General features: G+C 45.4%; 1 protein-coding gene across 2 annotated transcripts in view; it reads left to right on the forward strand.

Annotated features, from left to right (window-relative positions):
• The first annotated feature begins 7,269 nt into the window (after nt 1-7,269).
• EPHA4 (EPH receptor A4) overlaps nt 7,270-22,323 on the forward strand; it is a 104,098-nt gene continuing 89,044 nt past the window's right edge. Inside the window, exons 1-4 of one of the 2 annotated variants that reach the window (XM_085069670.1) lie at nt 7,270-7,429; nt 8,357-8,424; nt 12,761-13,069; nt 13,160-13,424. In XM_085069670.1, the coding sequence (XP_084925796.1) occupies nt 7,339-7,429; nt 8,357-8,424; nt 12,761-13,069; nt 13,160-13,424 (733 nt within the window). In that variant the 5' untranslated portion in view covers nt 7,270-7,338. Of the gene's footprint in view, nt 7,430-8,356; nt 8,425-12,760; nt 13,425-22,323 lie in introns of both variants that reach the window. The other variant, XM_085069669.1, reaches the window with a different exon arrangement.

Genomic DNA, 22,323 nt, shown 5'->3' on the forward strand with positions numbered 1-22,323 from the left:
GAATATACGCTCAGGGTTTGGGTCTGACTTTCACTAAAGGGATGAGATGCTGAAGGAATACTTGGAGGGAAATGGGACTCACAAAGAGTGTTTGCAGCTGGAGAAAAATTGTTCATGGTGCCATTGGTGTAGGAAATAGGAGGAACTGATTGGCATGTGAGAAATTTAAAAATCCTCAAAATGAGGCTCATGCCTGTGAAACATGAGATGCAGGTACAGACCTGTGCACATCTTTTATTCTAATGCAACAGCGATGTTCAGCTCCTTGAGCATGGATTTGAGGTCTGGTTGTGCTAAAAGCTGTACAAGAATATCTCAGTGCATGACAAGGCCCAGCAGATGGGTATAAATAAAAAGAGAACAAGGAAATACAGTGGCAGCATTTCCCAGCACAACAAACTACCTTATTCTCTGAACTCTTCCAGTATCAGTGACAACACTGAGGAAAATAATGGCTGCCACTTTTCTAATATAACAGCCAGGGATTTTTTTCTTTTTTCCCATTGTCCTTGAAGCTTTTCATTTCTGTGCCTACTATTTTGCTTACATGAAGTTAATCCAGAATTTGCAGTATTCTACTATAAAATAAGTGCAAATACTGAACTAGAGCACACACATATACTCACTTCTTCCAGTTAATGGTTCCCCTAAAATAGGACAAATAATTTCTTAGATAATAAACACCCATTCTTTCATATCTGTTGGTAACCTGAAATCAGGACAGAGAAACACAGAAAACTTCAGATCCTGAGGGAAACTCATCATTACTTCAAGGCTGGCCAACTTCTAAACCACAAGTTCCACACTTCCTTGCAGATGTTACCATAAGGAACTGCACATCTCCATATTCTTTGCAACAACGGCACAAGAGGCACTAGATGCCTGCAGATCTCTGACTTAATATTTCTTTAGTGTCACTATTTAATGTGGAGAGTCACACACATCCAGCTTCAAAAGTGTTGCTGCAGTGACTGTTTGAGAACTTGGAGCAGAGCCCTTCTCCCAGAGGTAAATTCTCAAAATTAACCTTTCTCCTGTCCTGTGAATGTATCAGCCATGCCTGTATGCATAGAAAAAAATGCACAAATACTTTCCACTTTTTGGAACAGAAAGAAATGATTTTTTAATTTAATTCTAAAGAAGGACAGAGAATCTGCCCTAGTATTAAATATAGCACACATTAAAAAAGAAGGAGGGGTGGTATTGCTTCTTATTTTACACACATTTCTCCTATATGATTGCTAATATTTTGTTCATAATAATGGGTGGACTATCTCAGATAGGATGGTTTAATCTGAGTTAATTAGGAAATACACTCTATTAGAAGTGCCAGAAAGCTTCAGTGCTCTGTAGGGAACCTGTCTCTGGTGCAGTTTGATTGGTACCATCATTGCATAAATAATCTTTGAAAAGATCACTGTCTCTGAACACACAGAATAAAAATGAATTAGAGCTCTGACACTCTATTCTTTTGACAGTTTTACAAAAAAAAAAACAATTCAAAGGTTTTTGCACAAAAATTATCTTTATTTATACAGAATTTTTAGTGGAGCAATCAAAGTAATCCTGTATTTTTTTTTAATAATACCTGCAGTAAATTATGGCAGGAAACACAAAATTCCAGTATGGAAAACAAAAAATCTGGGAAACACTTTGTTTTCATTTATATTAATTTTAGATTTATTTAGTTTCACATGAAGGGCCCCATTCTGTGTACCTATTAAAGCTTAGTAGCTAAGCTGCTGGTAAAATTCAACTTTATCGTAGAACAGGCCAGAATCTAGTTCAGAATCTTAAACTGCAACCCCATTCCTGACAGAGAAAATCTAAGCCTGCCTGCCTGATTGTTTCCCCAGTGCAGAAAAATGGGTGGGAGCTTTTAAAGAAGCCTGAATGCAGTTTGTTCTTTCAGCTTTACCTTTCCAGCTCAGCTAAGGCTCCTCCGACACTGCTACAGGCAGATTCCCTGCACTCTCTGGCGGAGGCTGTTTGCCTGACGTGTTTCATTATTGATGGCACACGCTGCTCCAAGGAGCCCTTCAAGGAGGCTGCCCAGCACATCCCTCTGGCTGCTGGCCCTGGCCCTGCCACCAGCTCTGTCACCACCCCTGCGCCAGCTCGACGTCTTCATCCCGGGAACTTTTGATTTTCTGGGAGCTGCCGCTGCTCCCAAATGATGCTGGCCGAGCAAGAAGCACAGCTGCCGAGGACAGGCAGCACAAAGACCGAGATATTCGAAAGCAGTTTGTAATAATTAAGGTGTCTGTTAACCTCCACAGCTTTAAATAACCTTTCAGCGAAACGTGGGCTGGCACATTCCTCTCCGGGTTGCCAAGCATCTGTGCTCGCACTGCAAACAACCTGCAGCCTTACACAGCTATTTGCTCTGGTTTATTGGTCACACTTTCACAGGAAAAAACCTGCAGGTCTCTGCTTGCCCCCGGCCTTGCTGAGGGTGAGAGCTGCCCTGAGCTAAGCCGACACCTCTGCTGCAGAGGTGGGTGCTTGGGTTTGTTACACTTGATCTGCTTTTCAGTGAAAAGCAGTAATACCTGTTTGGACATTTTGGTGTATTTATTTCTCTGCTCTGTCCTACTGCTTTTGAGATTTTACCTTTTGCCAGTGCCCTTTTATGTTTGTTTATTTTAGGAAACATAATCTGCACCGTAAACACTTCTGGATTTGTAAATATCTTTGGCGATAGGATTTCCTTTCAGGGACCTGGTAATGGCATATTATAAATTTTAGACTAACTGCAAGATTTGAGTTGTGTTGTCAGGACCAATGTAATAAAAGATACTACTCCAGTTGTCATTAAAATCCTGTTACATTTCACTTATGCTTCTCTAGCTTTCCTGGTTAGAAAAGGCAAAAAATCTATGCATCTGTCTGTCTGTATACTGTCAAGTCACGCCGTGTGCCTGCTCTGAATAAAGACACTGTCACAGGTCCTGTAATCAGCATCAAGGCAGTAATGAATAGGCAAATCTTGTGATGATGATCACGATTAACAAAAGGAAGTGTAAATAATCTACAGTGGCTAAAGCTCACTTTTTTTGCAGAGTGGATTTGCAAGTGAGCTATAAACCTGATCCTTTTCTTATTGAGGTCAGCAGCAAAACTCCTCCTAATCCCAGCTGAAACAAAATCATTCTGCCAGCTTGATGTTTATAGAAATGCATATTACCTTTATGGAGATGTTCTCCCGCTATGGCTTTCAGTATTACAGCCTGCAACTTCATCTAAAGCAAACATGACCTGAGGAATGAAATCTTACTCATATCAAATAAAAAGCTCTTGTTTTCAGATAGCTAGCAATAAATTTTGTCAAGAAATCTACTGGCAAATGTTTAATACTCACAGATCCAAAAGTATCAGTAAATCCAGGGAAGGAAAGGCTGGGCACATCTGAGCACTTGTACTGGGAAGGAGCCGGCAGTGACTCCCTGGTGCCAAACCTGATAAAAGTGCACCTTTGGGGCATTATTCCCTTTGACAATGAGACTCTGTGTGTGAGTGTCACACTTCCTGGGGTTATTTTACACTCTTTTGCTAATAGCCAAGTAGTGTGGAAGTTGTGTGGGAGTGGAGTAAATAGGATTGCATTTTTGTCGGAAAAGGCTTTTCAGAGGAGATGGGTGAATTTTTCCTGCAGGCTGTGGAATTGCATACTAAAGGAAGGGCTTGTGCTTCCTCCCCCCTGCTTTCTTATTTTTCCTTTTTTTTTTTTTTTTTTTTTGACTTTCCCCATCTAAATGTAGTGCTGGGCCTCAGGAGGCCCATGAACACACAGAGCTTCCTACTGAGGTTGTCACTTGACTGACAGCAAAAAGCTTCTGGGGAGATGGACGAGCATGAGTAGGTGGACATAGAAAAATGGAGAATGAAAAGATAAAGTAAAAATAGAACCAAATGTTCATCCGAAATCACAGCCCTTTCAGGGGATGTAATATAACTTATAAATGTTGTGTTTGTGATTGGAAAAAAATGTAAAGCAATTCTGTGTATAGAAGCATCCATGTGTGAGAGACATTTGATATCCATTCAGAGTGAGCTGTTAGAAATTATACTAAATGCAGAAATACATCCAAGGCAACGCCCTTGTGTCAATGCCCAATTATTTATACACTAATATATTTCCTCGGTGCTTTAAAATACAAGGAGAACAAATTGGGAGTGAGCAGAAAATACAACAACGTTCCACTCCTTGCATTTCGAGATGATTTACAGTTTCTCAGAGGCTCCGTGTTTGTGTGTTGATGTGCCTGTTTGTCTGTACCACTCGAGTCCTGATCTCTAAATAATTCGGCCAGGGTTGACCTCTCTGAAGCAGACAGGATCAAACATTTAACACACTGTCATAATTATTACAGTGTCTGCTGTGAGTGAACGCAGTTTCACTGAGGAGCTGAGACAAATATAAGATCTGAGACAAATACCAGAGACGCTGGCTGTGCTTTATTGAGCTGCATTAAATTGACCGTTTAAATGGTGTAAACTTGATGATGGTGCAAACATGATTAGCTCCCATCAAAGCCAAAGCACTCCTGATAGTGAGTTACAGTAACATAACTTGGCAGGTTGGCAGCAGTGCAGGCTGCTCAGGTAATAGGTGTTTAAGAAAAATGTAACAGCTCCAACGGCTGTAACAAAATTTTAAGGAATAAATTTTGATGTCAGATACTTTGTTGAAGGGTGGAGTTACTGGCTGAAGCTGAGAACAGGATTTAGTCCAAGTATCAATGACATCTGTTAAAACCAAGCTGGGCTTTTACGATTCGTTGAAATGACACAAAGTAAGGAAATTGTGATTATTTTGGCAAGACTTCTTAAAAAACCCCCACATACTGGAGCCAAAATACAGTGGATTTGGTAGGATTGCAAACATTTTATTTTATGACATTTGCAGGCCTTTTTTAACATTGTCTGTGTTTATTTTGTGACTTTTTTAACAAATTAAAATTGCATTAAATTGCAGAAAAAAATTTAAAGGTTTCAAAGCATTTTATATATTTTTAATGACGACTGACTTTTCTGGCATTGCCACAAAAATAACTTCAATTAAAAAAAGAAGACGTTTTGATGCTCCACCATTCCCATAAAGTTTATCCTGACTTGTAGCAGATCTGTCAGAGGCATCAAAGATGTGAAAAGAGGAACATTCACATAGTTTTAATTGAGGACTGCCTATATTTCTGTGTAAATAATAAAAAAGGCATTAAACCTTTTCTTCCTTCTCATTAGGCCAAGAATTCGTGTAGATAATTAAAGTCAGGAAGTACAAGTTTTAACAGTTGCATTGACTGTGCTGCACTGTTTTCTAACGCCCATTATCCAAGCAGCCGCTTAAAAGATTTATTTTCTACGGAAAGAGAAAACCACGCCAGCTATCTTTGCAGGGTTATCTTTAAGGCTCTGCCAGTGGGAGCTCCAAAAGAAATGTTCAAGGCAAAGGAAAACAATGTGAGCCTCAGAAATAGGAGCCTCATTGTAAATACTGTGTTAATAAACCTTCTTACAGCAGTTTTAAGAGCCAAAAAATTGCATCCTCCCTAGATCTTGACCTGAAATTAAACCAGGTGAAAGATACTCTGTATGTTTTAAGCAAAAAGTATTAGTAAGGGCGTGTTTGTAAGTATTATGTTGCACAGATATTTGAATTTGGGGGAAAGCAGAGTGAGTTAAAGAGCAAACAGCAGGTTCTGGGCAGGCATGTTTCCCGAGGCACGGAATTGTTAGTCAAACTGTAAGTTGCTTCCAAAGTATTTTTTTTAGCTAATCGAGCCTGTTCAGGGCTTCTGTGCGGAAACTCCAGCTAACGCTGGCAAGGATTCGTTTCATCGCAGACGGAGGAGAACTCCTGGGAGGGTCCGGATGCTATTCCCCGAGTGCGGGCGCTGGGATGCAGCCGGGGCAGGGAGCTGTGTCCCGCACGGAGCCAGGCAGCGCCGGCGGTGCCGAGAGGGCGCTGCGGGGCGAGAGAGCTGCACCCACGGGAGAACGGGGGTGCTACCGCCTCCCAACCTGCGGGAAACTGAGGCAGCCAAGCCGCCAAGGGCCGCGGGTGGGAGCGCGGGGGGGTCGGCGCCCGGAGAGGGAGGTGCTGCGGGAACGGCCGCTTTTGGAGCTTGCCGAGGCTCAGGCAGCGCTACCGAGAGCGGCGGAGGGACGGAACATCTGGGGCTGCTCGGTTTGCCCCGGTCCCGCAGCGCTGCCGCGGGCGGCCGGACAGACAGACAGACGGGTCCGGGGGCAGCTCTCTGAGCACGGACTGCTCAAGGACACTGCTCAGCCCACTGATGCTGCCTGACCCACCCGAGGCTCTGCGGCCTCCTAACAACTACGATTTTGTTGTCAACGCGCATTTAGGGAGTATTTTTTCTTCAGAAGTCGGATGTTGTGAGCGTTCAGAGCAAAGCGAGGCTGCGGCTGCACAGCGCAGGTTCCCGGGAGCAGCCTGAGGCCATCAGCCACCACAGGTGTCCCTGGGCACGGCTCGGCTGGGCGCATCCCACAAGGACCTCGTGCGTCCCGATGGACCTTAGCGCTCCGAGGGAACCACTCCGAACGCGGCGTTCCCACCAGCCCACCCCGCCCGGCCGATGCCCCGGTGCATAAAAGCGAGAACGATTGGCACCTTCGCGCTGAGCGGCGGGGCCTGTTCTCTGCCGGTCATCGGGGAAGCTCCGCCGAGAGCGGCCGCCCGCAGTGCCCATCTCGGCCCGTCCCTGTCCATCCCCGCCCGTCCCTGTCCATCCCGGCCCGTCCCTGTCCATCCCCGCCCGTCCCTGTCCATCCCGGCCCGGCCCGGGGAGCAGTGCCGCGGGACCCGCCGCCCCCGCCAGGTGGCGCTGTTGCTCAACGGTGGCGCCGGGCCGGGCGGGGCGGCGGCAGCTCTCGGGACGCTCCCGGGACGCGGGGCCGCCCGGGCTCGGCGCGGGGCAGGTCCGTGTGCGCGGCGCGGCCGCAGCTCTCCCGTCGCTCTGCCTCTCCTAACTTTGTTTTTTTCGCGTTTTTCCGTCATTTTAGGGAGTTCGCACACTGTTACGGCCAGAGACCCCCACGGAGTTCCCGCCGGCCGAGGCCGCTCGCTGCCCGCGGCCGCTCGGGGCACCGTGCCTGCGCTCCCCGGCCGGAGCGCTCCGCAGCTGCCCGCGCTGTGCTGCGCGCCCGCGGGGGCGGGGCAGGGAGGGGCGCGCGGAGCGGAGCGGGCGGCGATTGGCGGCGGCGGCTGACGGACGGGCTGGCCCCGCCCCCTTGGCAATGTCTAGCGCGCGCCGCGCGCCCCATGTAGGCAGTTATTCCGCTGGGATAGCGCGGCCGGAGCGCGGCGGCGGCATGGCCGGGGTCCCGATCTGCGCCCTCCTCCCGCTCCTCGTCGGCGTCTGCGGCGCCGTCACCGGCTCCCGGGTCTATCCCGCCAACGAAGGTGAGGCTCGCCGGCGGCCGGGCGGCGCGTTCTCCCGGCGGGGCGCCTGGGGCGAAGTTCGGTGCCCCCGGGCGAGCGGCGGTGCGGTGCCGTCCCCTGCCCGCCTCGGCGCTCCGCTCGCCGCCGGGACGGCGCTGGCCCCGCGCTGCCCCGCTCGGTCGCTGCCTGTCCGGCACCGCGGAGCTGCCCGAGCGGCGCTGCGGGGGCTGCCCGCGGAACCGGCACAGGTGTCGCGGGGCGGAGCGGAGCGGAGCGGCTGCCGCCGGACCCGCGCGTCGCCCCGCGGAGCCGCCGCTGCCCCGGCCGGGCCGGGCCGCCGAGGTGCAGCGCTCCCGCGAGCGGCGCCGGGGCGGCCCCGGATCGGAGGGAGGCTCATGAAACCGGTTCTCCCGGCCGCTCTCGGCGGCTCCGCGCCGTTCCCCGGGGCCCCGGTTCAGCCCGTTCTGCGGGACGGTCCGGCGGCGGCTCCGCGGGGGAAGCCCGCGGCCGTCCCGCGGTGTGGGCGTGGGGCGCCGGTCCCCTCGGGAGCCCCTGCCGGGTCTCTCGGCGCTCAGCCGTGCTCCCAGGGTCCCGGAAAGTAGCGATTTTGAGCCCCTCGCTGGCGTGCGGGCGCGCTGTGCCGGGCGGCGGGCGGTGCGCTGCCGGCGCTCCGGAGAGGCGCTCCGGCGCTCCCGCAGGTGTGCCGCCGCTCCGCCGCTCCCCTCCGCGCCCCTGAGCGGCTCCAGCGCGCCGGGCAATGAGCGTGCGCTTCCTCCGAGTTTCCAAGTGTTTTAAGATATTGGCGCGGTAGGAAATAACATTTCATTTCAAAGGGAAGGTGGATGCGATCGTGCTCGGCACATATGGAAACGTTCAGGTAAACCATTTATTTTAATATTGCCTTTTGGCAGCTGGAATTTAATCTCTTTTATTTGTACCTTTCTGCAGTTACCTTGCTGGATTCCAGATCAGTTCAGGGAGAGCTGGGGTGGATAGCAAGTCCCCTGGAAGGAGGGGTAAGTTTTAAACCGCTATCTGATCAAAAGGGTAAAGGGGGTGATTAGTAACTTTCAGAGAGTCCTAATGGCTCGATTATTGTTGATTGTGGTGAGGAGGTCAGATTTCTTCCCTGGCTTACCAAGTGAATTACTCTTTGTTGGAGAAACTCTATACTCCCCTTGGATAGTTCTGTCATGGAATAAGTGGAAACCAAAAGGGCAGAAAAGAGGTTTCAGAATTAAGAGATTGGTTGAGGCATGGGCTTAGATGCCTATTTAAAACTGAAATACCAACAAGAAATGTGATCTGCTGACTGAATTGGCATTCTTGACTGCTATTATTTTATCTGTGGACCGTCTCGGCTGGGAGATGTTCAGCGCAATTGGCGTTCTATTTCTGGATGAAGGAGTAGGGATCAATACACACGATAGACCTTTTGTTGTGATGGGACAGTTGTCCTATTTCAGGGTATAAACATCGTGTGTTTTGGTTTCTGAACAGATAAACGGCAGCACCCACTGTCTGACTGGGATTCCTTGGAGTTTCTTTTTGTGTTCTTTTACAATTGCCTTACTGAAGAGAAGGCTGCTCGAATGCACTGCCCAGTGGTGATGCGATGATGTTAAGAGGCTCTTTGCTGGGGCTTAGAGTCCCTTTGCTTAGAGAGCTGTGCACAAGGTAGCTTTATTTTTTGGTGTAGCTTTATATTACTGGATGGGTACCTTGCTGCTCCCTCATCTGTGCCCTGACCTGCAGGGTGCTCAGTGCCACTCTGGGAAACTCCTTCGAGTGTTGGGCTCTGGAGTTACTGGGATTCGGAGGAGACTGTACTTCATGGGATTTTCTTTTAATAAGCAATTAGAAAGGCTTTTTTTCCTTCATATGAACCATTTAAGCAAAAATGCCAGCAATGCACATTAAACATGAATGTAAAAAAAAAAAAAAATCCCAAATCCTTTTAATATTAAGGGAGTAAAAGCAGCTTGGAATCCTTAAGCAAAAGTAACTAAGTCAAAGTATTTGAAAAAGGAAAGTGCTGAAAGACTAGGACCTGTGCACAACAAAGCATTGGGTTCTTCAGGAAACCTACAAATTTACTTTTTTTTGTGTGCGTTCCCACTTGTAATTAGAAGAAGCAGAGCTAAGGAAACAGCAGTGAGCGGAAGGAATCCGAGGCTGCATTGGCTGGTGATGCATTATGCATAAGCTCTGAATAACCATAACACGAGAGAATGGGGGATTGTTTTGCTCCCCCATTGTTGTTCTGGGTGAACTTGACTACAGTCCTGGCTTGTGCTCCGCCTGAGCACACTGTGCTGTCCCCAAAACTCGGTTTTTCAAAGAGCAGAGAGGTGATTGGCAGGCCTCTGGCAGCGCCCACGGTGCACATTCAGTGCTGATTGCAGGCAATTGCCCTCATCTTTTGACAGTGTGGAAAGGTACAGCTCTATCTCGGTGAGAGTCGGGCTTCCTTGTTAATCCTGCACCCTGGAAATGTCAGTTAATGAGACTGGCTCTTTCAGACGGCTCTCCAAGGGATATCTACGCTGTGTATTAAAACAGAACCTGAAATACAAGTTTTAATAAGTCAGCAGTGGAATCAATGATCAGAGGACAGCTGGATATTATTAATGGCTGTTGGATTCCCCCTTTCCCCCCGTGTTTTTTCTGAAAGCACTATGCGAGCTTGAGAAGGGAAAATGTGTGCTCTTATTGTGGACGTGACTCGTTTCACTGAACCTACATACGTGTGTTCTATTTTTAAGACTGTAGTGAAAAATTTAAGAGTACATGGTCTGTCTCTGAGACACAGTGCTTGGAAAGCATTTACTTTAACTTCATATGCTGCAGATTTATTTCAAGCAGCACAAACAAACTCCTTTATCTGCCTGGGAAGAATTTGTCCTTCAGTATTTTTCTTTACCTGTGTATATGTTATTGTCCGTTTAAAAAAAGGCATTTTTTCTAGATCTGTGCCACACTACTCCTGAGGTGTGAGGGTTGTGTGGATAAGAAGGGCTGGAGATAAACGTAGTCATTTAACAGTGACTAGCTATATAGTAGCCCTGGAGGAATTAATGAATTGCATTATAAATGTAATTAATGATCTACTCTTGCATTTCACAGTCGAAAAGCAGGTTTTGTGCCCAGAATGTTTTAATCTGCATCATTAAACTGTGGGAAGAACTGAATTATAAAACTTAATTTCAGCTTGAAAGCAAAAAGTTACAGCTTTGACCACATACTTAGAGTTATAAGTCATTTACAGCGGCTGGAAATTTTGGGCTGTAGTTATTTTCAGCTCTGTCAGAAAGATGCAGTTAGGTTTGTTTAGTATTTGTGTGTTGATGAAATAAGAAGCCCAGCTCTGTGCGTTTGTGTGTTGGTCAGCAGACGGGTGTGTTGAGAACCTGATCCAAAAACTTGCTGAATTCAGTTGCTGTGTGTCTGTTGACCTCAGCGGTCTCTCTATTGAATCCTCTAGCAGCATCCTCCATTGTGTAAATGCACTAAAGGAAATCCCATCAACAAGTATTATTTCCCTCTGCTTCTTCCTTTCTCTTGTACCACACACAATATTGGGAGCGTAGACAATCTGAAGATAAGCAGAATGGAAAGTGATGGATCATAAAGACAATATTGTAAGAGTAAACTAGCTCTGTGGTGCTGTAAATTAAACAACTCTGTCTTCTTACTAACAACATGTTACACTTTACATTGATAGATGACTTCTTAAGATTTATTTTTTCCTTTTCTCTGGAAAGGAGTGACATGCTGTGTATTGATTTCCCCCCTCCTTCATTTCAATTTGCAGTTATCTCTAGGCAGCAAATAAAATATTATTCTTTCTGCTCCTAGTGACTCATGGTGCTAACTGCTGTCATTCTATAAACGGATTCAGCTAAGCTGGAAGCTTTTTAAGTAAAAATCACTTGCATAAGAGCAATCCTTGTGAGAAGAATGCAGGATATTATACAAGAAGCCCCTTCATGTTAAGAAGGCTTCTGTTTATCAAAGCCATGGCTTCAGTAGTTCTGAAAAGCACTTCTGAGAAGTCTCTTTAAAGTTATTACTGTTTTCTAAGCATAATTTTTTATGCTTCATTGTATTGCCTGCAAACCTAGTCAGCATATCATTATCTAATATTTTTTTAGAGAAATATAAATTGTATAATACAAATTGAAGTGCTATGGTTTTGCCGTTTTTTTTTCTGGAAAGATTTATTTCCCTAATGCATCTACTTTCCCTTCTCTCTCTGCCAGTAGAGCATTGTGAAACTTTCTTCTGTCTATGATAATACTTCAACCAGTTTTTTTCAGAACTGTTGGGTATGTGTGCTTTCCTTGTCTAAGTTCATTATGCTGATCTTCTGCATCTCCTCCTTCCATACCCGCCTTGGATTACTTGTGTTGTTGTTGTTTCATAATCATGTTGCCTGTTTGGCACTTCTGAAGATGCCTGAACTTGATTTGAGGGGTGTTACAATTTTGAAGAATGCTGCTATCCTGATCTTTCAGCACTTTCCCTCCATGCTAACCTTTTTAGGATTTTGATAATACGAATTTAGCTGTTTCCTGAAATTTCCTCCGGAAAAATGATGTGTAGTATTAGTTCTTTTTTTACCTTCCCACTAGTAAGAAACTCTGTTTGGATAACAAAGTTATGGTGGTGTTGCTGGTAGACTGATGATGTTGTCTCCTTACCTGTTTTTCCCTCTCTAAGAGCTACCCAAGTCAAGGACCCAGTTCTCTGTAGACAGCTGTTTCTGCTCAGCTCCAAAGTAAAGACTTTGCTGAGTCTGTCTGGGATATTGGTAGCCCAGGAAAGTAGTTGGCAGCTTAGAGAAACAAGAAGATATATTTAAAATAAGTGGTAGTGAAACCCAAAATGTGGATGTCACTCTCTCTGTGTGACTGTCCCGCTGTGTCACCTGTTGGATATTCCCGTGTGCAAGGCAGGGTCCACGAGGAATCTGCTGCAGAGGAAACTCTGCAGGTCAGTGCTCCTCTGAGTCTGTGAAGTCCTGCATGCAGCCCTGCTCTAGGCAGGCTCCTGGGGGCTGAACTGCAGTGCAAATAAAGCTAGTCAGCCGATGGAGCGTTCTTGGATTGGTTCAGAGGGCTCTTGAAACACATGCTTGCTCCTCGGGGCATGAGGGGATTTGGAATTTGTTTCTCCTGAGCAGATGCTTCCTTTAATGTCCAAGTAGATGAGGTCCTGGCTATGGCTTGGTCTGCTGGTTTGGTTGGTTGTTTGTTTCCCGATAATGGAACAAGTGCATATTGTTTGTTGTGGAGCTCTGTTGTTCCTTTTAACACTGATGTGTTTTTCTCCCCCTTTCCCTCCCTGCAGTGGGAGGAAGTGAGCATCATGGATGAGAAGAACACTCCGATCCGCACCTATCAAGTGTGCAACGTGATGGAGCCCAGCCAGAACAATTGGTTACGAACTGATTGGATTCCCCGAGAGGGGGCTCAGAGGGTTTACATTGAAATCAAGTTCACGCTAAGAGACTGCAACAGCCTGCCGGGTGTCATGGGAACTTGCAAAGAGACTTTTAACCTTTATTACTACGAATCAAACAACGATAAGGAGCGTTTCATTCGCGAGAGCCAGTTTGCCAAGATCGACACCATTGCTGCCGATGAGAGCTTCACCCAGGTGGACATCGGCGACAGGATCATGAAGCTGAACACAGAGATACGGGATGTGGGACCACTGAGCAAGAAAGGGTTTTATTTGGCTTTTCAGGACGTTGGTGCCTGCATTGCTTTGGTCTCTGTCCGTGTGTTCTACAAGAAGTGCCCGCTGACAGTTCGGAACCTGGCGCAGTTTCCAGACACCATTACTGGGGCTGATACCTCCTCTCTGGTGGAGGTTCGTGGCTCCTGTGTCAACAACTCGGAAGAGAAGGATGTGCCAAAAATGTACTGTGGGGCAGATGGCGAATGGCTGGTGCCCATTGGCAACTGCTTGTGCAATGCTGGCTACGAGGAGCGCAACGGAGAATGCCAAGGTAGGATGAGCCATATTGGACTCTTCGTTGGGGCTTAGTGGAATGCATAATTGAATGGGAGATGAGAGGAAATGGAGTAAAGCCAGTGATTAGCAGCCCTGTGGGATGTGGTGGGACAGAGGGGTTTAATGAACAAGTCCAATAGCTCCAGGTGGCAAGGCTAAGAATTATATAATGCAAAACAAATGATACTGCTGTAATAGGCAGAAGGTGAAACACATTTTCTAGCAGACGCCTAAATTTGATTTGGCTCGGGATAGTCACCAAAATGTGAATGACTGCAAAACAGTGCAGTTGAGCTACCGTTGTTTGAAGAGATAAATCTTTCAAGAGAACTTTGTTAAGCACAGGAAATTCTGGCAAAGGCGACTTTAGATAATGCAGTAGGTTAAGAACCAGTCTGGGAGGCAGGACAGGAGTTTTAGCTGGATTACTTTCCCACTTTGGGAAGTGGAAGTCTTTGGTGTCTTACTTGTTGCAAATTTTTAGCACTAAATACCCTTTGATATTTGACACTGCTGCCTTTGTTAAATATTTTCATTTCTCAGAGAGTCTCTATTGTCAGTTAAATAATAGAGGTGCTAGGATACTCTTAGAAATGCTAAAAGTCTCCACCCCACCCTCCCACACACGCACCATCCTGTGTGCTGCAGAATTAGGGATTAAAGTTTGTATAAAAGAGAGATTCGCCTAAAAGAAAAAACTTCAATACCTAAATTCTCTTTGCCTTCCTTCTCTGGATAAAGAAGCTGTAGAAGGTTAGGGGAGGAGAGAAGAGAGTTTATAAATAAAATATCTTTAGCCTCTGCTTTGAAACTCTTGCTCATGTAAGCATAAATTAAGATCAAACTTAAATGGATTCTTGCACAGGTCAGTGAGCTTAATTTTGCTGGGTGCTGAATGGAAGGTGCTCTGCCCCTTAGGGGATTTGGAACCATGTTTTTAGAAAATGTTCTTTGGAGCCAGTTGCCTCACATCTTCTTGGTATGTTTTTCACCAGGGCATTTTTGTCATCTTGAGACTGAGAACAAGTTAGCAAAGCAAGTAACTGGCTGCTTTTGTGATGGATTCTTAAGAGAATGGTGTCTTTTGAATGTCCTACTTGATTTCTTTTAAATGGTAATTTACAGTCAATATGAAGTTCATTATTATGCATTGAAATTAAACTTAGGTAGGAAAGAACTTTACGTGTGAACTTCAGTTTAATTTCCAGAGCTTTTGCTCTCTGGCGGAAGCTTAGTGTAGCATAGTGGCAACAAAATTGCCATGGGCTGTGCAGTGACAGGGCATCCTGTCTGGGGTGAAATGCTCTGGTTTTTCTTGGGCTGTTTTCATGGGTTTTTCCATCCCATGAGATGGAAACTTGAAAAGCTGTTTATCATGAAGTGTGTGAACCTGTGGCTGTGGTCCTGCCTGGGTGCTGCTGGGGAGCCATTGGTGGCTGGAGAGATGCTTTACTCTTTCACAACTCAGGAACTTCTGAGCAAAGCTTCCCAACGCCTTACCAGCCTGGAGTGTGAGAGGAGGAAGTGAAGGGGGGAAAGCATTTATTGGTTTATTGCACAGAGATGATTCCACCTTCTCCTAAAGGCCTGTTAGGTCAGCACTGGGTCACTCTGATTGACACAGATCATCTATTTTTCAGTGTCAGTGGCCCAGATGAGGTGAACTAATTGTCCAACAAATCCTGTGTTGTTCAGGGGAAATCTCTTGAGGTTTTGCTGATGGGCAGCAGTTGTAGTGGCATACTCTTTAAAATTTATTTTTGTAGCATTGGACTAGACCTTGGAGATGACTGTCAGCATAGCTAAAGGCTCTCAGCTGCATCTAGGGACATTTGGGCTCAGGAAACCCAATTCTCCATTTCCCAATTAAAAGGAAGATCAGGTGATGCCACATTGACAAAGGTGTTAGAAATGTTCTGTCTCTGGGGCTCTCCAGAGTGAAGTTGGCCTGTGCTAGTCATTTCGAGAGCATTGGAGCCAGCACGTAATTGAAAGTGCTAAACCCATTTCATCAGCTGTTATTTGTGGTTTCCTCTTCTCACATTTGCCATTCTCCAGCCAGGAAAGTTTACTGGGAAGCTCCTCCTGATGAATTCATGAAGCTTACCAGAACTGTGCAGCTTCTCTCTGGTTTCCAGTGAGGCTGTTAAAGCAGTTTGGTCTTTGACACCACTGAATGAGGTTTCCTCTTTGCTTTCCCCTCTCTACTTTATCGTTTAGCAAATGTTCTGCTCTGACAAGTTTTTGGAAGGGAGGAGGGGGATGAAGTGAGGAGGATTCCTGTGGTTTTGGTATAGAGGACTGGGGGCAGGGGAAGAGACTGAGTTTGGGAAAGGCTGGGAAAGGATGCTGGTCTGGGACTGGAGCTTGTGAGCAGGTTCCACCTCAATTGTTTTTCAATAGGTTGACTGTGGCAGGACAAATACAAGGGAAGGTCAGAGGTTGTCGGTTTCCTCATCCATCTTCCCCTGTGATCCTAGGGTCAGAGTTGGGATTGATTAAGATCTTAAATGTTTGACAAAAGCTCAGTGGGCAGGAATAGTTTGGGGCAGTGGACTGGGGCTTTGCACTTGTTGGGAGAGGCACAGTTGATGTTGGAGCTCCCTGTCCTCTCCTGGGACCTGCTCCCTTGTTTCTCCTGCAAGCTGCTTCAAGTTCGCTCACCTTCCCAATTTTGAAATAATAAGTTTTCCTTGAGATTATTCTGCCTAATTTCTGATATGTGTGTGGGAAGTGTAATGGAAAGCCTTTTCTGATTTAAAGTCATTCTCTTAGTGGGAGTTAATGACTTTCTGACCTCAAATGGGATTTTTAAAAGATTGTGTCAGTGGTATGGAGGTGTTTGAATATGATGACAAAAAATTGTCCTTTCTCTGACTGCTACTTTTTTCCCAGCTGACTTTATTGATGATGATTGTCTTACTGAACATCCATAAGTGTGTGTGTGTGTATATGCAAAAACCCGGGGCAGGAAGGAAAAGGAGCTAAGTACTTAATGCCTATTTATTTGGGAAGCTTCACAGGTGTGGCACAACAGTGGTTCTGCAAAATTGGTCTTGATCAGTAGAAATTTTAGGTGAGCTCTGACCCTTTGCTTGCAGATGAAACTTGCAGCTGTGAATTTGATGCCAAAAAAAATTGCAATTTGTTATTTCTATTACTGTTTATTCTATCTCAAATGTTCTGTGTTAGTAGCTCTCCATTTAGAAGAGCATAAATGTGGAATATTGTTGATGGAAGATGACTGTCCCAAATAGTGGCACATCTCAAGGCTAAGGCAATTAGTGCTTTAGGGCAAAGCTGAGACATAAAGTAATTTTAAACTTCACTTGTACACATCATTGTTATGTAAATTGTTTTGTTACACATTAATAAAATGTGGTTTGGATTTAGTCATGATTTCCTTATGATAAAACTCATATCTTTCTAACTCAAAGGAGGAGGGGGAAAATAAGCAGGAAGGGAGAAAAGACAGATTAAAGAAGCAATAGACTGTAGCCATCTGTGATGATTTTGATGCTGTGAAATTACAAATCTCAATTTTAGACCTGCCATTTAGTATAAATATGTGAGACAGTTGAGATTTTTACTGTGATACTGTAAAGGTTATGAGAGCCAACAGCTTTGTCTTCATCTACACTTGCTTTTTCTGAGTTGTGAATTGGCCAATTGGCAGAAAATCCAGTGTCATTTAAAATATGGCTTAGTCCTGGTTTCATATCACTGCTGTTTTTAGAATTTTCCTTCGAACTTTGATAAGAGCATCCCTAAGAAGTAATAATTTGTATGATAAGATTCTTTTTATCTCGGAGGCTTTGAAGACTGACTGTGATCATTGAAAGCAGCAGTTCAGTTTACATCAGAAGGATACAGTCTAATTATATGTTTTTCTGTGATAAGGGTTTTGGATGGTGGGTATTTTAGGGGTGGGGAAGTAAAGTAATTTGTGTGTACTTTCCCATTTTAGTCACAGATAACTTTTTTGTCAGAATAGCACTGATGTACAGTCTGGCTGCACAAAAGGGTGATCAGAAGGGTGACTAAGACTGTGCAGATTTGAGATTTCAGAAGGATTTTTTTTCAGGTTGATTATTTTTGGCAGGGGAAAAAATGCACAGACTCAACATGTTACGTTTGAAAAAGAGCTGAGAAGATGGAAGCTACAGGCGGGGCCTGGGAGTGATACTGAAACACAGTCTGTCTGAACCAAATTTAGTTGGTTCCTTTCTCTGCTGATTTGGTTATGTTATGTTCTCAAGTAGCTCAATAGATCTTCCAAGGGTTACTCCCTCTGTGAGTTTCTTGTGCCACCTGGTGCATTTCAAAATCCGCATTTAAATGTCATTACAGGAGCTCTATTGCTTTTCTCCTGCCTGGCCTCCTCAGAAGTCAAGTTGTCAAGCAATTGTCCCTTCATGTACTGCTTGGAGAAAAGCTGTAGTTTGCTTTCTTTTGAATTTCTGACAAAGCTTCTGCTAGTACACGGGGGAGCAATATCTGGTCCTTATTTTGTGTGTTACTGGTAAAAAGCACAGTCCCCAGAATCAAAGCCAGATGAGCTGTTGTGGTGGTATGAATTTCATGGTAGGTCTGGGTAGTCTTTTGTGGGACTTTCAGCCCATCTTCTGGGTTTTGTTTGTTCTTTTAGGGTTTAAAAAAAGACCAAAAAAAAAAAAAACCAAAAACTTTCCAGACAGCTCATCCAGTGTGTGATAAGTTCAGTATTTAGATCTTGGCTGGGTAAGGGTTATTATCTGTCTAATAATATGCTCCACTGAGCTTGGTCTTTATTGTGCTTGTGAGACGTGATTAAAGAAATGCTCAGCAGTACACTAAGGTCTTTGGAGACTGCATCAAAAAGCCCCCCAAACTTGTGAGATAAATATCTTATCTGGTTTCGTCCCATTATGCCACATCCTTTTCATATGTTGGAGGGAGCAGGTGAGGTCACCCAGTTTTGTGAATCAGAGACAATTAACACTCCCATGACTAAATGGCCATTTTATGAATATTCAGAGCCTGCTTCACCTCCCTGGGAAGCAAACATGTTGGTTCCCTTCTCCTTCCTCCTGCTAGAGACTAGGGAAGCTCTCCCTGTGAATGGGGATTGGCAGCTGTCGGCCGCTTTGCCTTTTGCATGCAGCAAATTCCTCATTTACATCTTTTGTATACACCCTCATGCAAAGTAGCACACCCATTTCCCCATTTCACAAAGGAGATAAGAGCTTCCTTTGGAAACGCCAGCCAAAATCTCCTTCTGTTTATGCAGAGCTCAAAGATTTGGATTTTATGCAAATGGATTCTGTTTTGATTTTTTTGATCTCTTTGTTTAAGAGACAGGAATATTTGCTCAGTGTGCTCCTCATGGCTTGACCATGGTTGGTTGTCACTCCTGCCCAGTGTGCAGCTCTCTCCCAGCTGGTGTGAGGGACAGTGCTGTGCTCAGACCCTGAGCACCTCTGTGGAACCATGGCTGGGTGTGGAACCTCTTCTCGTGCCTGGAGGGGTGCAAGCCCTGGGGTGTCACCTCCTGCAGATGTTCCCCAGTGATCACCAAGCTCCTCTGTCCTCAGCTGGGGGGAATGATGAGGTTCAGGAGCTGGGATCCCCTCTGGGCTGTAAGTTTGTGCTTGGGGCATGAGAAAGCAGCACTGAATTTTGACATTTCCTATGCTCTGTGCCAAGTACCTGCTCAGGCTGGGCTGGTGCCCTTTCCCTTTGCTGTCTGGGCTGGCTTGGCCCATGGTTACAGTGTGGTGAAAAGGAGCTCCCAGCACTTGGGTAAGCAAACATGCAGAAATGCTCTGCTGTCTTTATTTATTGAATGAAAATAATCTGTGAGAAAAGTTCTGCTTTCTTAAGCCTCATGATTATACAAGAACCCATATTTTATTTTATTTTTGGTTTTAGTGGCTTTCTTTTCTTTTTAACTTTTCTTTATTTCAACTTAAAATTGCCTTTGGCTTGAAATAAAGCTGAGGCTCATTAAATGCTCCCAAAACACAGGCTTGTTCAGAATGGATTTGTTGAAAGGTTTATTGATATAAGTTAGAACACATGCTGCATGAATGTACTGTATTTCTTTAAAGGACTGTTTTTCATTTTGTGTCTTTATAAATCAGTGGTATGAAATTGGGACCCCAATCGTGTTGGGGCTACATCCTATAAGAAGTCAGAAGGAAAAACATGGTTGTGGGGGGTTTTCGTTTTTGTTGGATGTCCAATTAGTGTTTAACTTGAAGGTAATTTCACAGGGGTAGTAAACTGCGCAGTGTGAAACCTGGTGGCGTAATTAAATGGAGGAAAGGCTCTTTAAAACAACAAAGGAACGTGCAAAAACTTTGCTTTAGTCCTAATAGTCACCCAGAAGGGGAGGTCATGCTGTTCAAAGTACAATATGGATAGGCTATTAAGGTTTGGAGGGGGGAAAAAAAGCAAAAAAAAAAAAAAAGCTATGCTATACAGTTGGTATTTGCTTTGGCTCATTTAGTCATGGGTGCCTAGAAAAAAACTCCATTTGCTGGTCTGCTTTTTATACTTCCCTTAGATGGGTGGGTTTAAACCTCACTAAGGCTGAGTTAATCTGTACAAACCCACTGCAGGAGGTGTGCTGGGAAACAGGCTTTGTGCTCACTGGGGCCTGGTGCTGCACTGTGAAGAAGCAGCAGGTCCAGCAGGCTGGGCAAAGCTGGGCTCCTGGGCAGGAGGAGGAGGAACGGGGATGCTCCTGGGCTGCAGCAGCTGGAGGGTGGAGGGATGGAACACTGGGTAGCTCTTCCAGAGGCACACAGGATGTCTGTGACTGAGATTAGACCAGACTGAAGGCTGAATGGAGTGTCCTAGCTGCAGACAGCTGCTGCCCTCCTCACTTGCCCAAAGTTATCGCTCACCTTTCCCTAATGAGGGACCCATCTTACACATCCTTAAAACATTATTTGAGCTGATGCGATCAATACCTATTGCTTCTGCTTGTATATGGGAAAGCTTTGTACAGCCACACTACAAAGCTGCAGTACAGTGTCTTAATTACCCAGATAATCCTGTTTGCTTGTATTTTTAAACTATGGAGTGCTGGGTAATTATTCAATTCTTAATAGAAGGCAAATGGCAATGTAAACAATAATTAGGATGTTAGACTAATGTGCTTCAAAGCAAATTGGATTTTTTTTTTTTCATACTGTTCAGCATGAAGTCCCATAAAGCTGACAATTTAGTGGCAAGGAAGCAAGTTCCATTTTGCTTGTGTTTTCTGGTGTTATCTCCTCATGCCTTGTTTCTGTGAATGAATTTGCTGTGATGCTGCTGCCTGCTCCAGAGCAAATGTCAGGTTGACAGTCAGTTCTCCCGGTTTGCCTATTCTCTCCCACAGCTTTTTGTTCCCTGCAGCCAGGGTCTGGAGGTCAGCAGCATCCCGAATTCCCTCCTGTGCCAGGGCAGGTGAGTGTGGAGGGGCAGCTGGTGTGGCCAGCACTGGGCTCTGTGGCTTGTGGCTGCCCCAGCCAGGGTCCAGAGGGCATGGAGCAGGCTGAGCTTGGTGACTGAAGCTCTTCTTGCATTTGCAAATAAAGACATATTTCAAGGGAAATTCAAGTTTTTGGCTCTTTACTCTTTGAAAGCAGGGTAATATGCTGTGGGTCAGAGCTACAGCTCGTTATCTCCCTTAGCTTGGAGAGCACTCCTGGTTTTCACTGTTCCTCTCAGGTTTTCCTAGGAGCATCATGCGAGCAACAAACACGGACATGAAACACTCGATTGATTTCTGTTCTGCCTGCAAAAGTTGTGTGTGTAACATATTTCAGTACTTGCCCAGATCGTTAATTAAAGCCTGCCATTGTATCCATTCCTCACTCTGTATTTAGCCCGTGATTGAAAGCCGTGTGTCGGTAGCAAAGGCGAGTCAATAACGCTGCTGCTGCCTGAAATACTTTAATAAGGTCTCTGTCACACCGAGGGTTTTGTCTGGCCTTCACTGTGTGTTCTCAGCAGTCTGAAGGGATTGAACAATTGCCTTTATTTGCCCCATTATCAATGCTAAGAAAGGCCAAAATGTTCTCCAGCGTTGATGCTGAATTAGAAAAATTGAATTACAGAAATTTAATTTTAAAAACATTTTATTCTTCTCCTAAGAAGTGCGTGTGTGGGGAAATCAATGGAACACTTCCAGAGGTTACGGCTGAATATTTTTGATACAAGCACAGGCTATCTTTATATTAAAGTGTGCACTTAAAGGGCGTGGACTTTCTTATTTTAAGTCCCAGAGGGTTTTTGCCAGGCCACATTTTAATAACCCTAATTAACAAGTCTGTCTTTCCATACATCAAACATCTCCGTCTGGGGAGCTGAAGAATACCTACGAGTGCTCCTGTGAACTTGGGGCTTGAATTCATTTGTTTTCAGTTTAAGTTTTAATGCTGCTGAAAAAGACATCGCTGCTTTGAAAACAGTTTCCTTTTGAAGTGTCCAGCCTGGCAATGACTGAAGCAGACACTGGGCAAATTAGCATGTTAAAAGGAGCGGATCAATACCTTCTCCTGGCCTGATCTCTGCTGGGGCTGGGTCTTGGCAACCCTTGCTCGGGCTCTGGCCAGCTGCACCCCTGCATTTCAGGGGAGCCATCAACAGTGGCACGGGGTGCGTCAAGCTGAGACTGCTTGATCCCGGGCCCAGGCTCTTTCAAGGATGGCAATTTGAAAATGGATTTGAGGGAACTGATAGCTTTGGGAAGATCAGACAGCTTGTGTAATTATAAACAGGATTAGAGGGAAAGTGGAGGGAGAAATAGGAGATCAATCGTAGGGCACAAGTTGGCTGAACTCCTCTTCTGATGCTTGAGTTTTGTTGAACTTAGCTGCTGTGTGTAGAAGATTTCTTTGGGCTTTTTGAAGAGATAAGTA

Source organism: Lichenostomus cassidix, chromosome 9 (assembly GCF_008360975.1).
Source record: "Lichenostomus cassidix isolate B80296 chromosome 9, HeHo_3.0, whole genome shotgun sequence".
Taxonomy (NCBI): Eukaryota; Metazoa; Chordata; class Aves; order Passeriformes; family Meliphagidae; genus Lichenostomus; species Lichenostomus cassidix.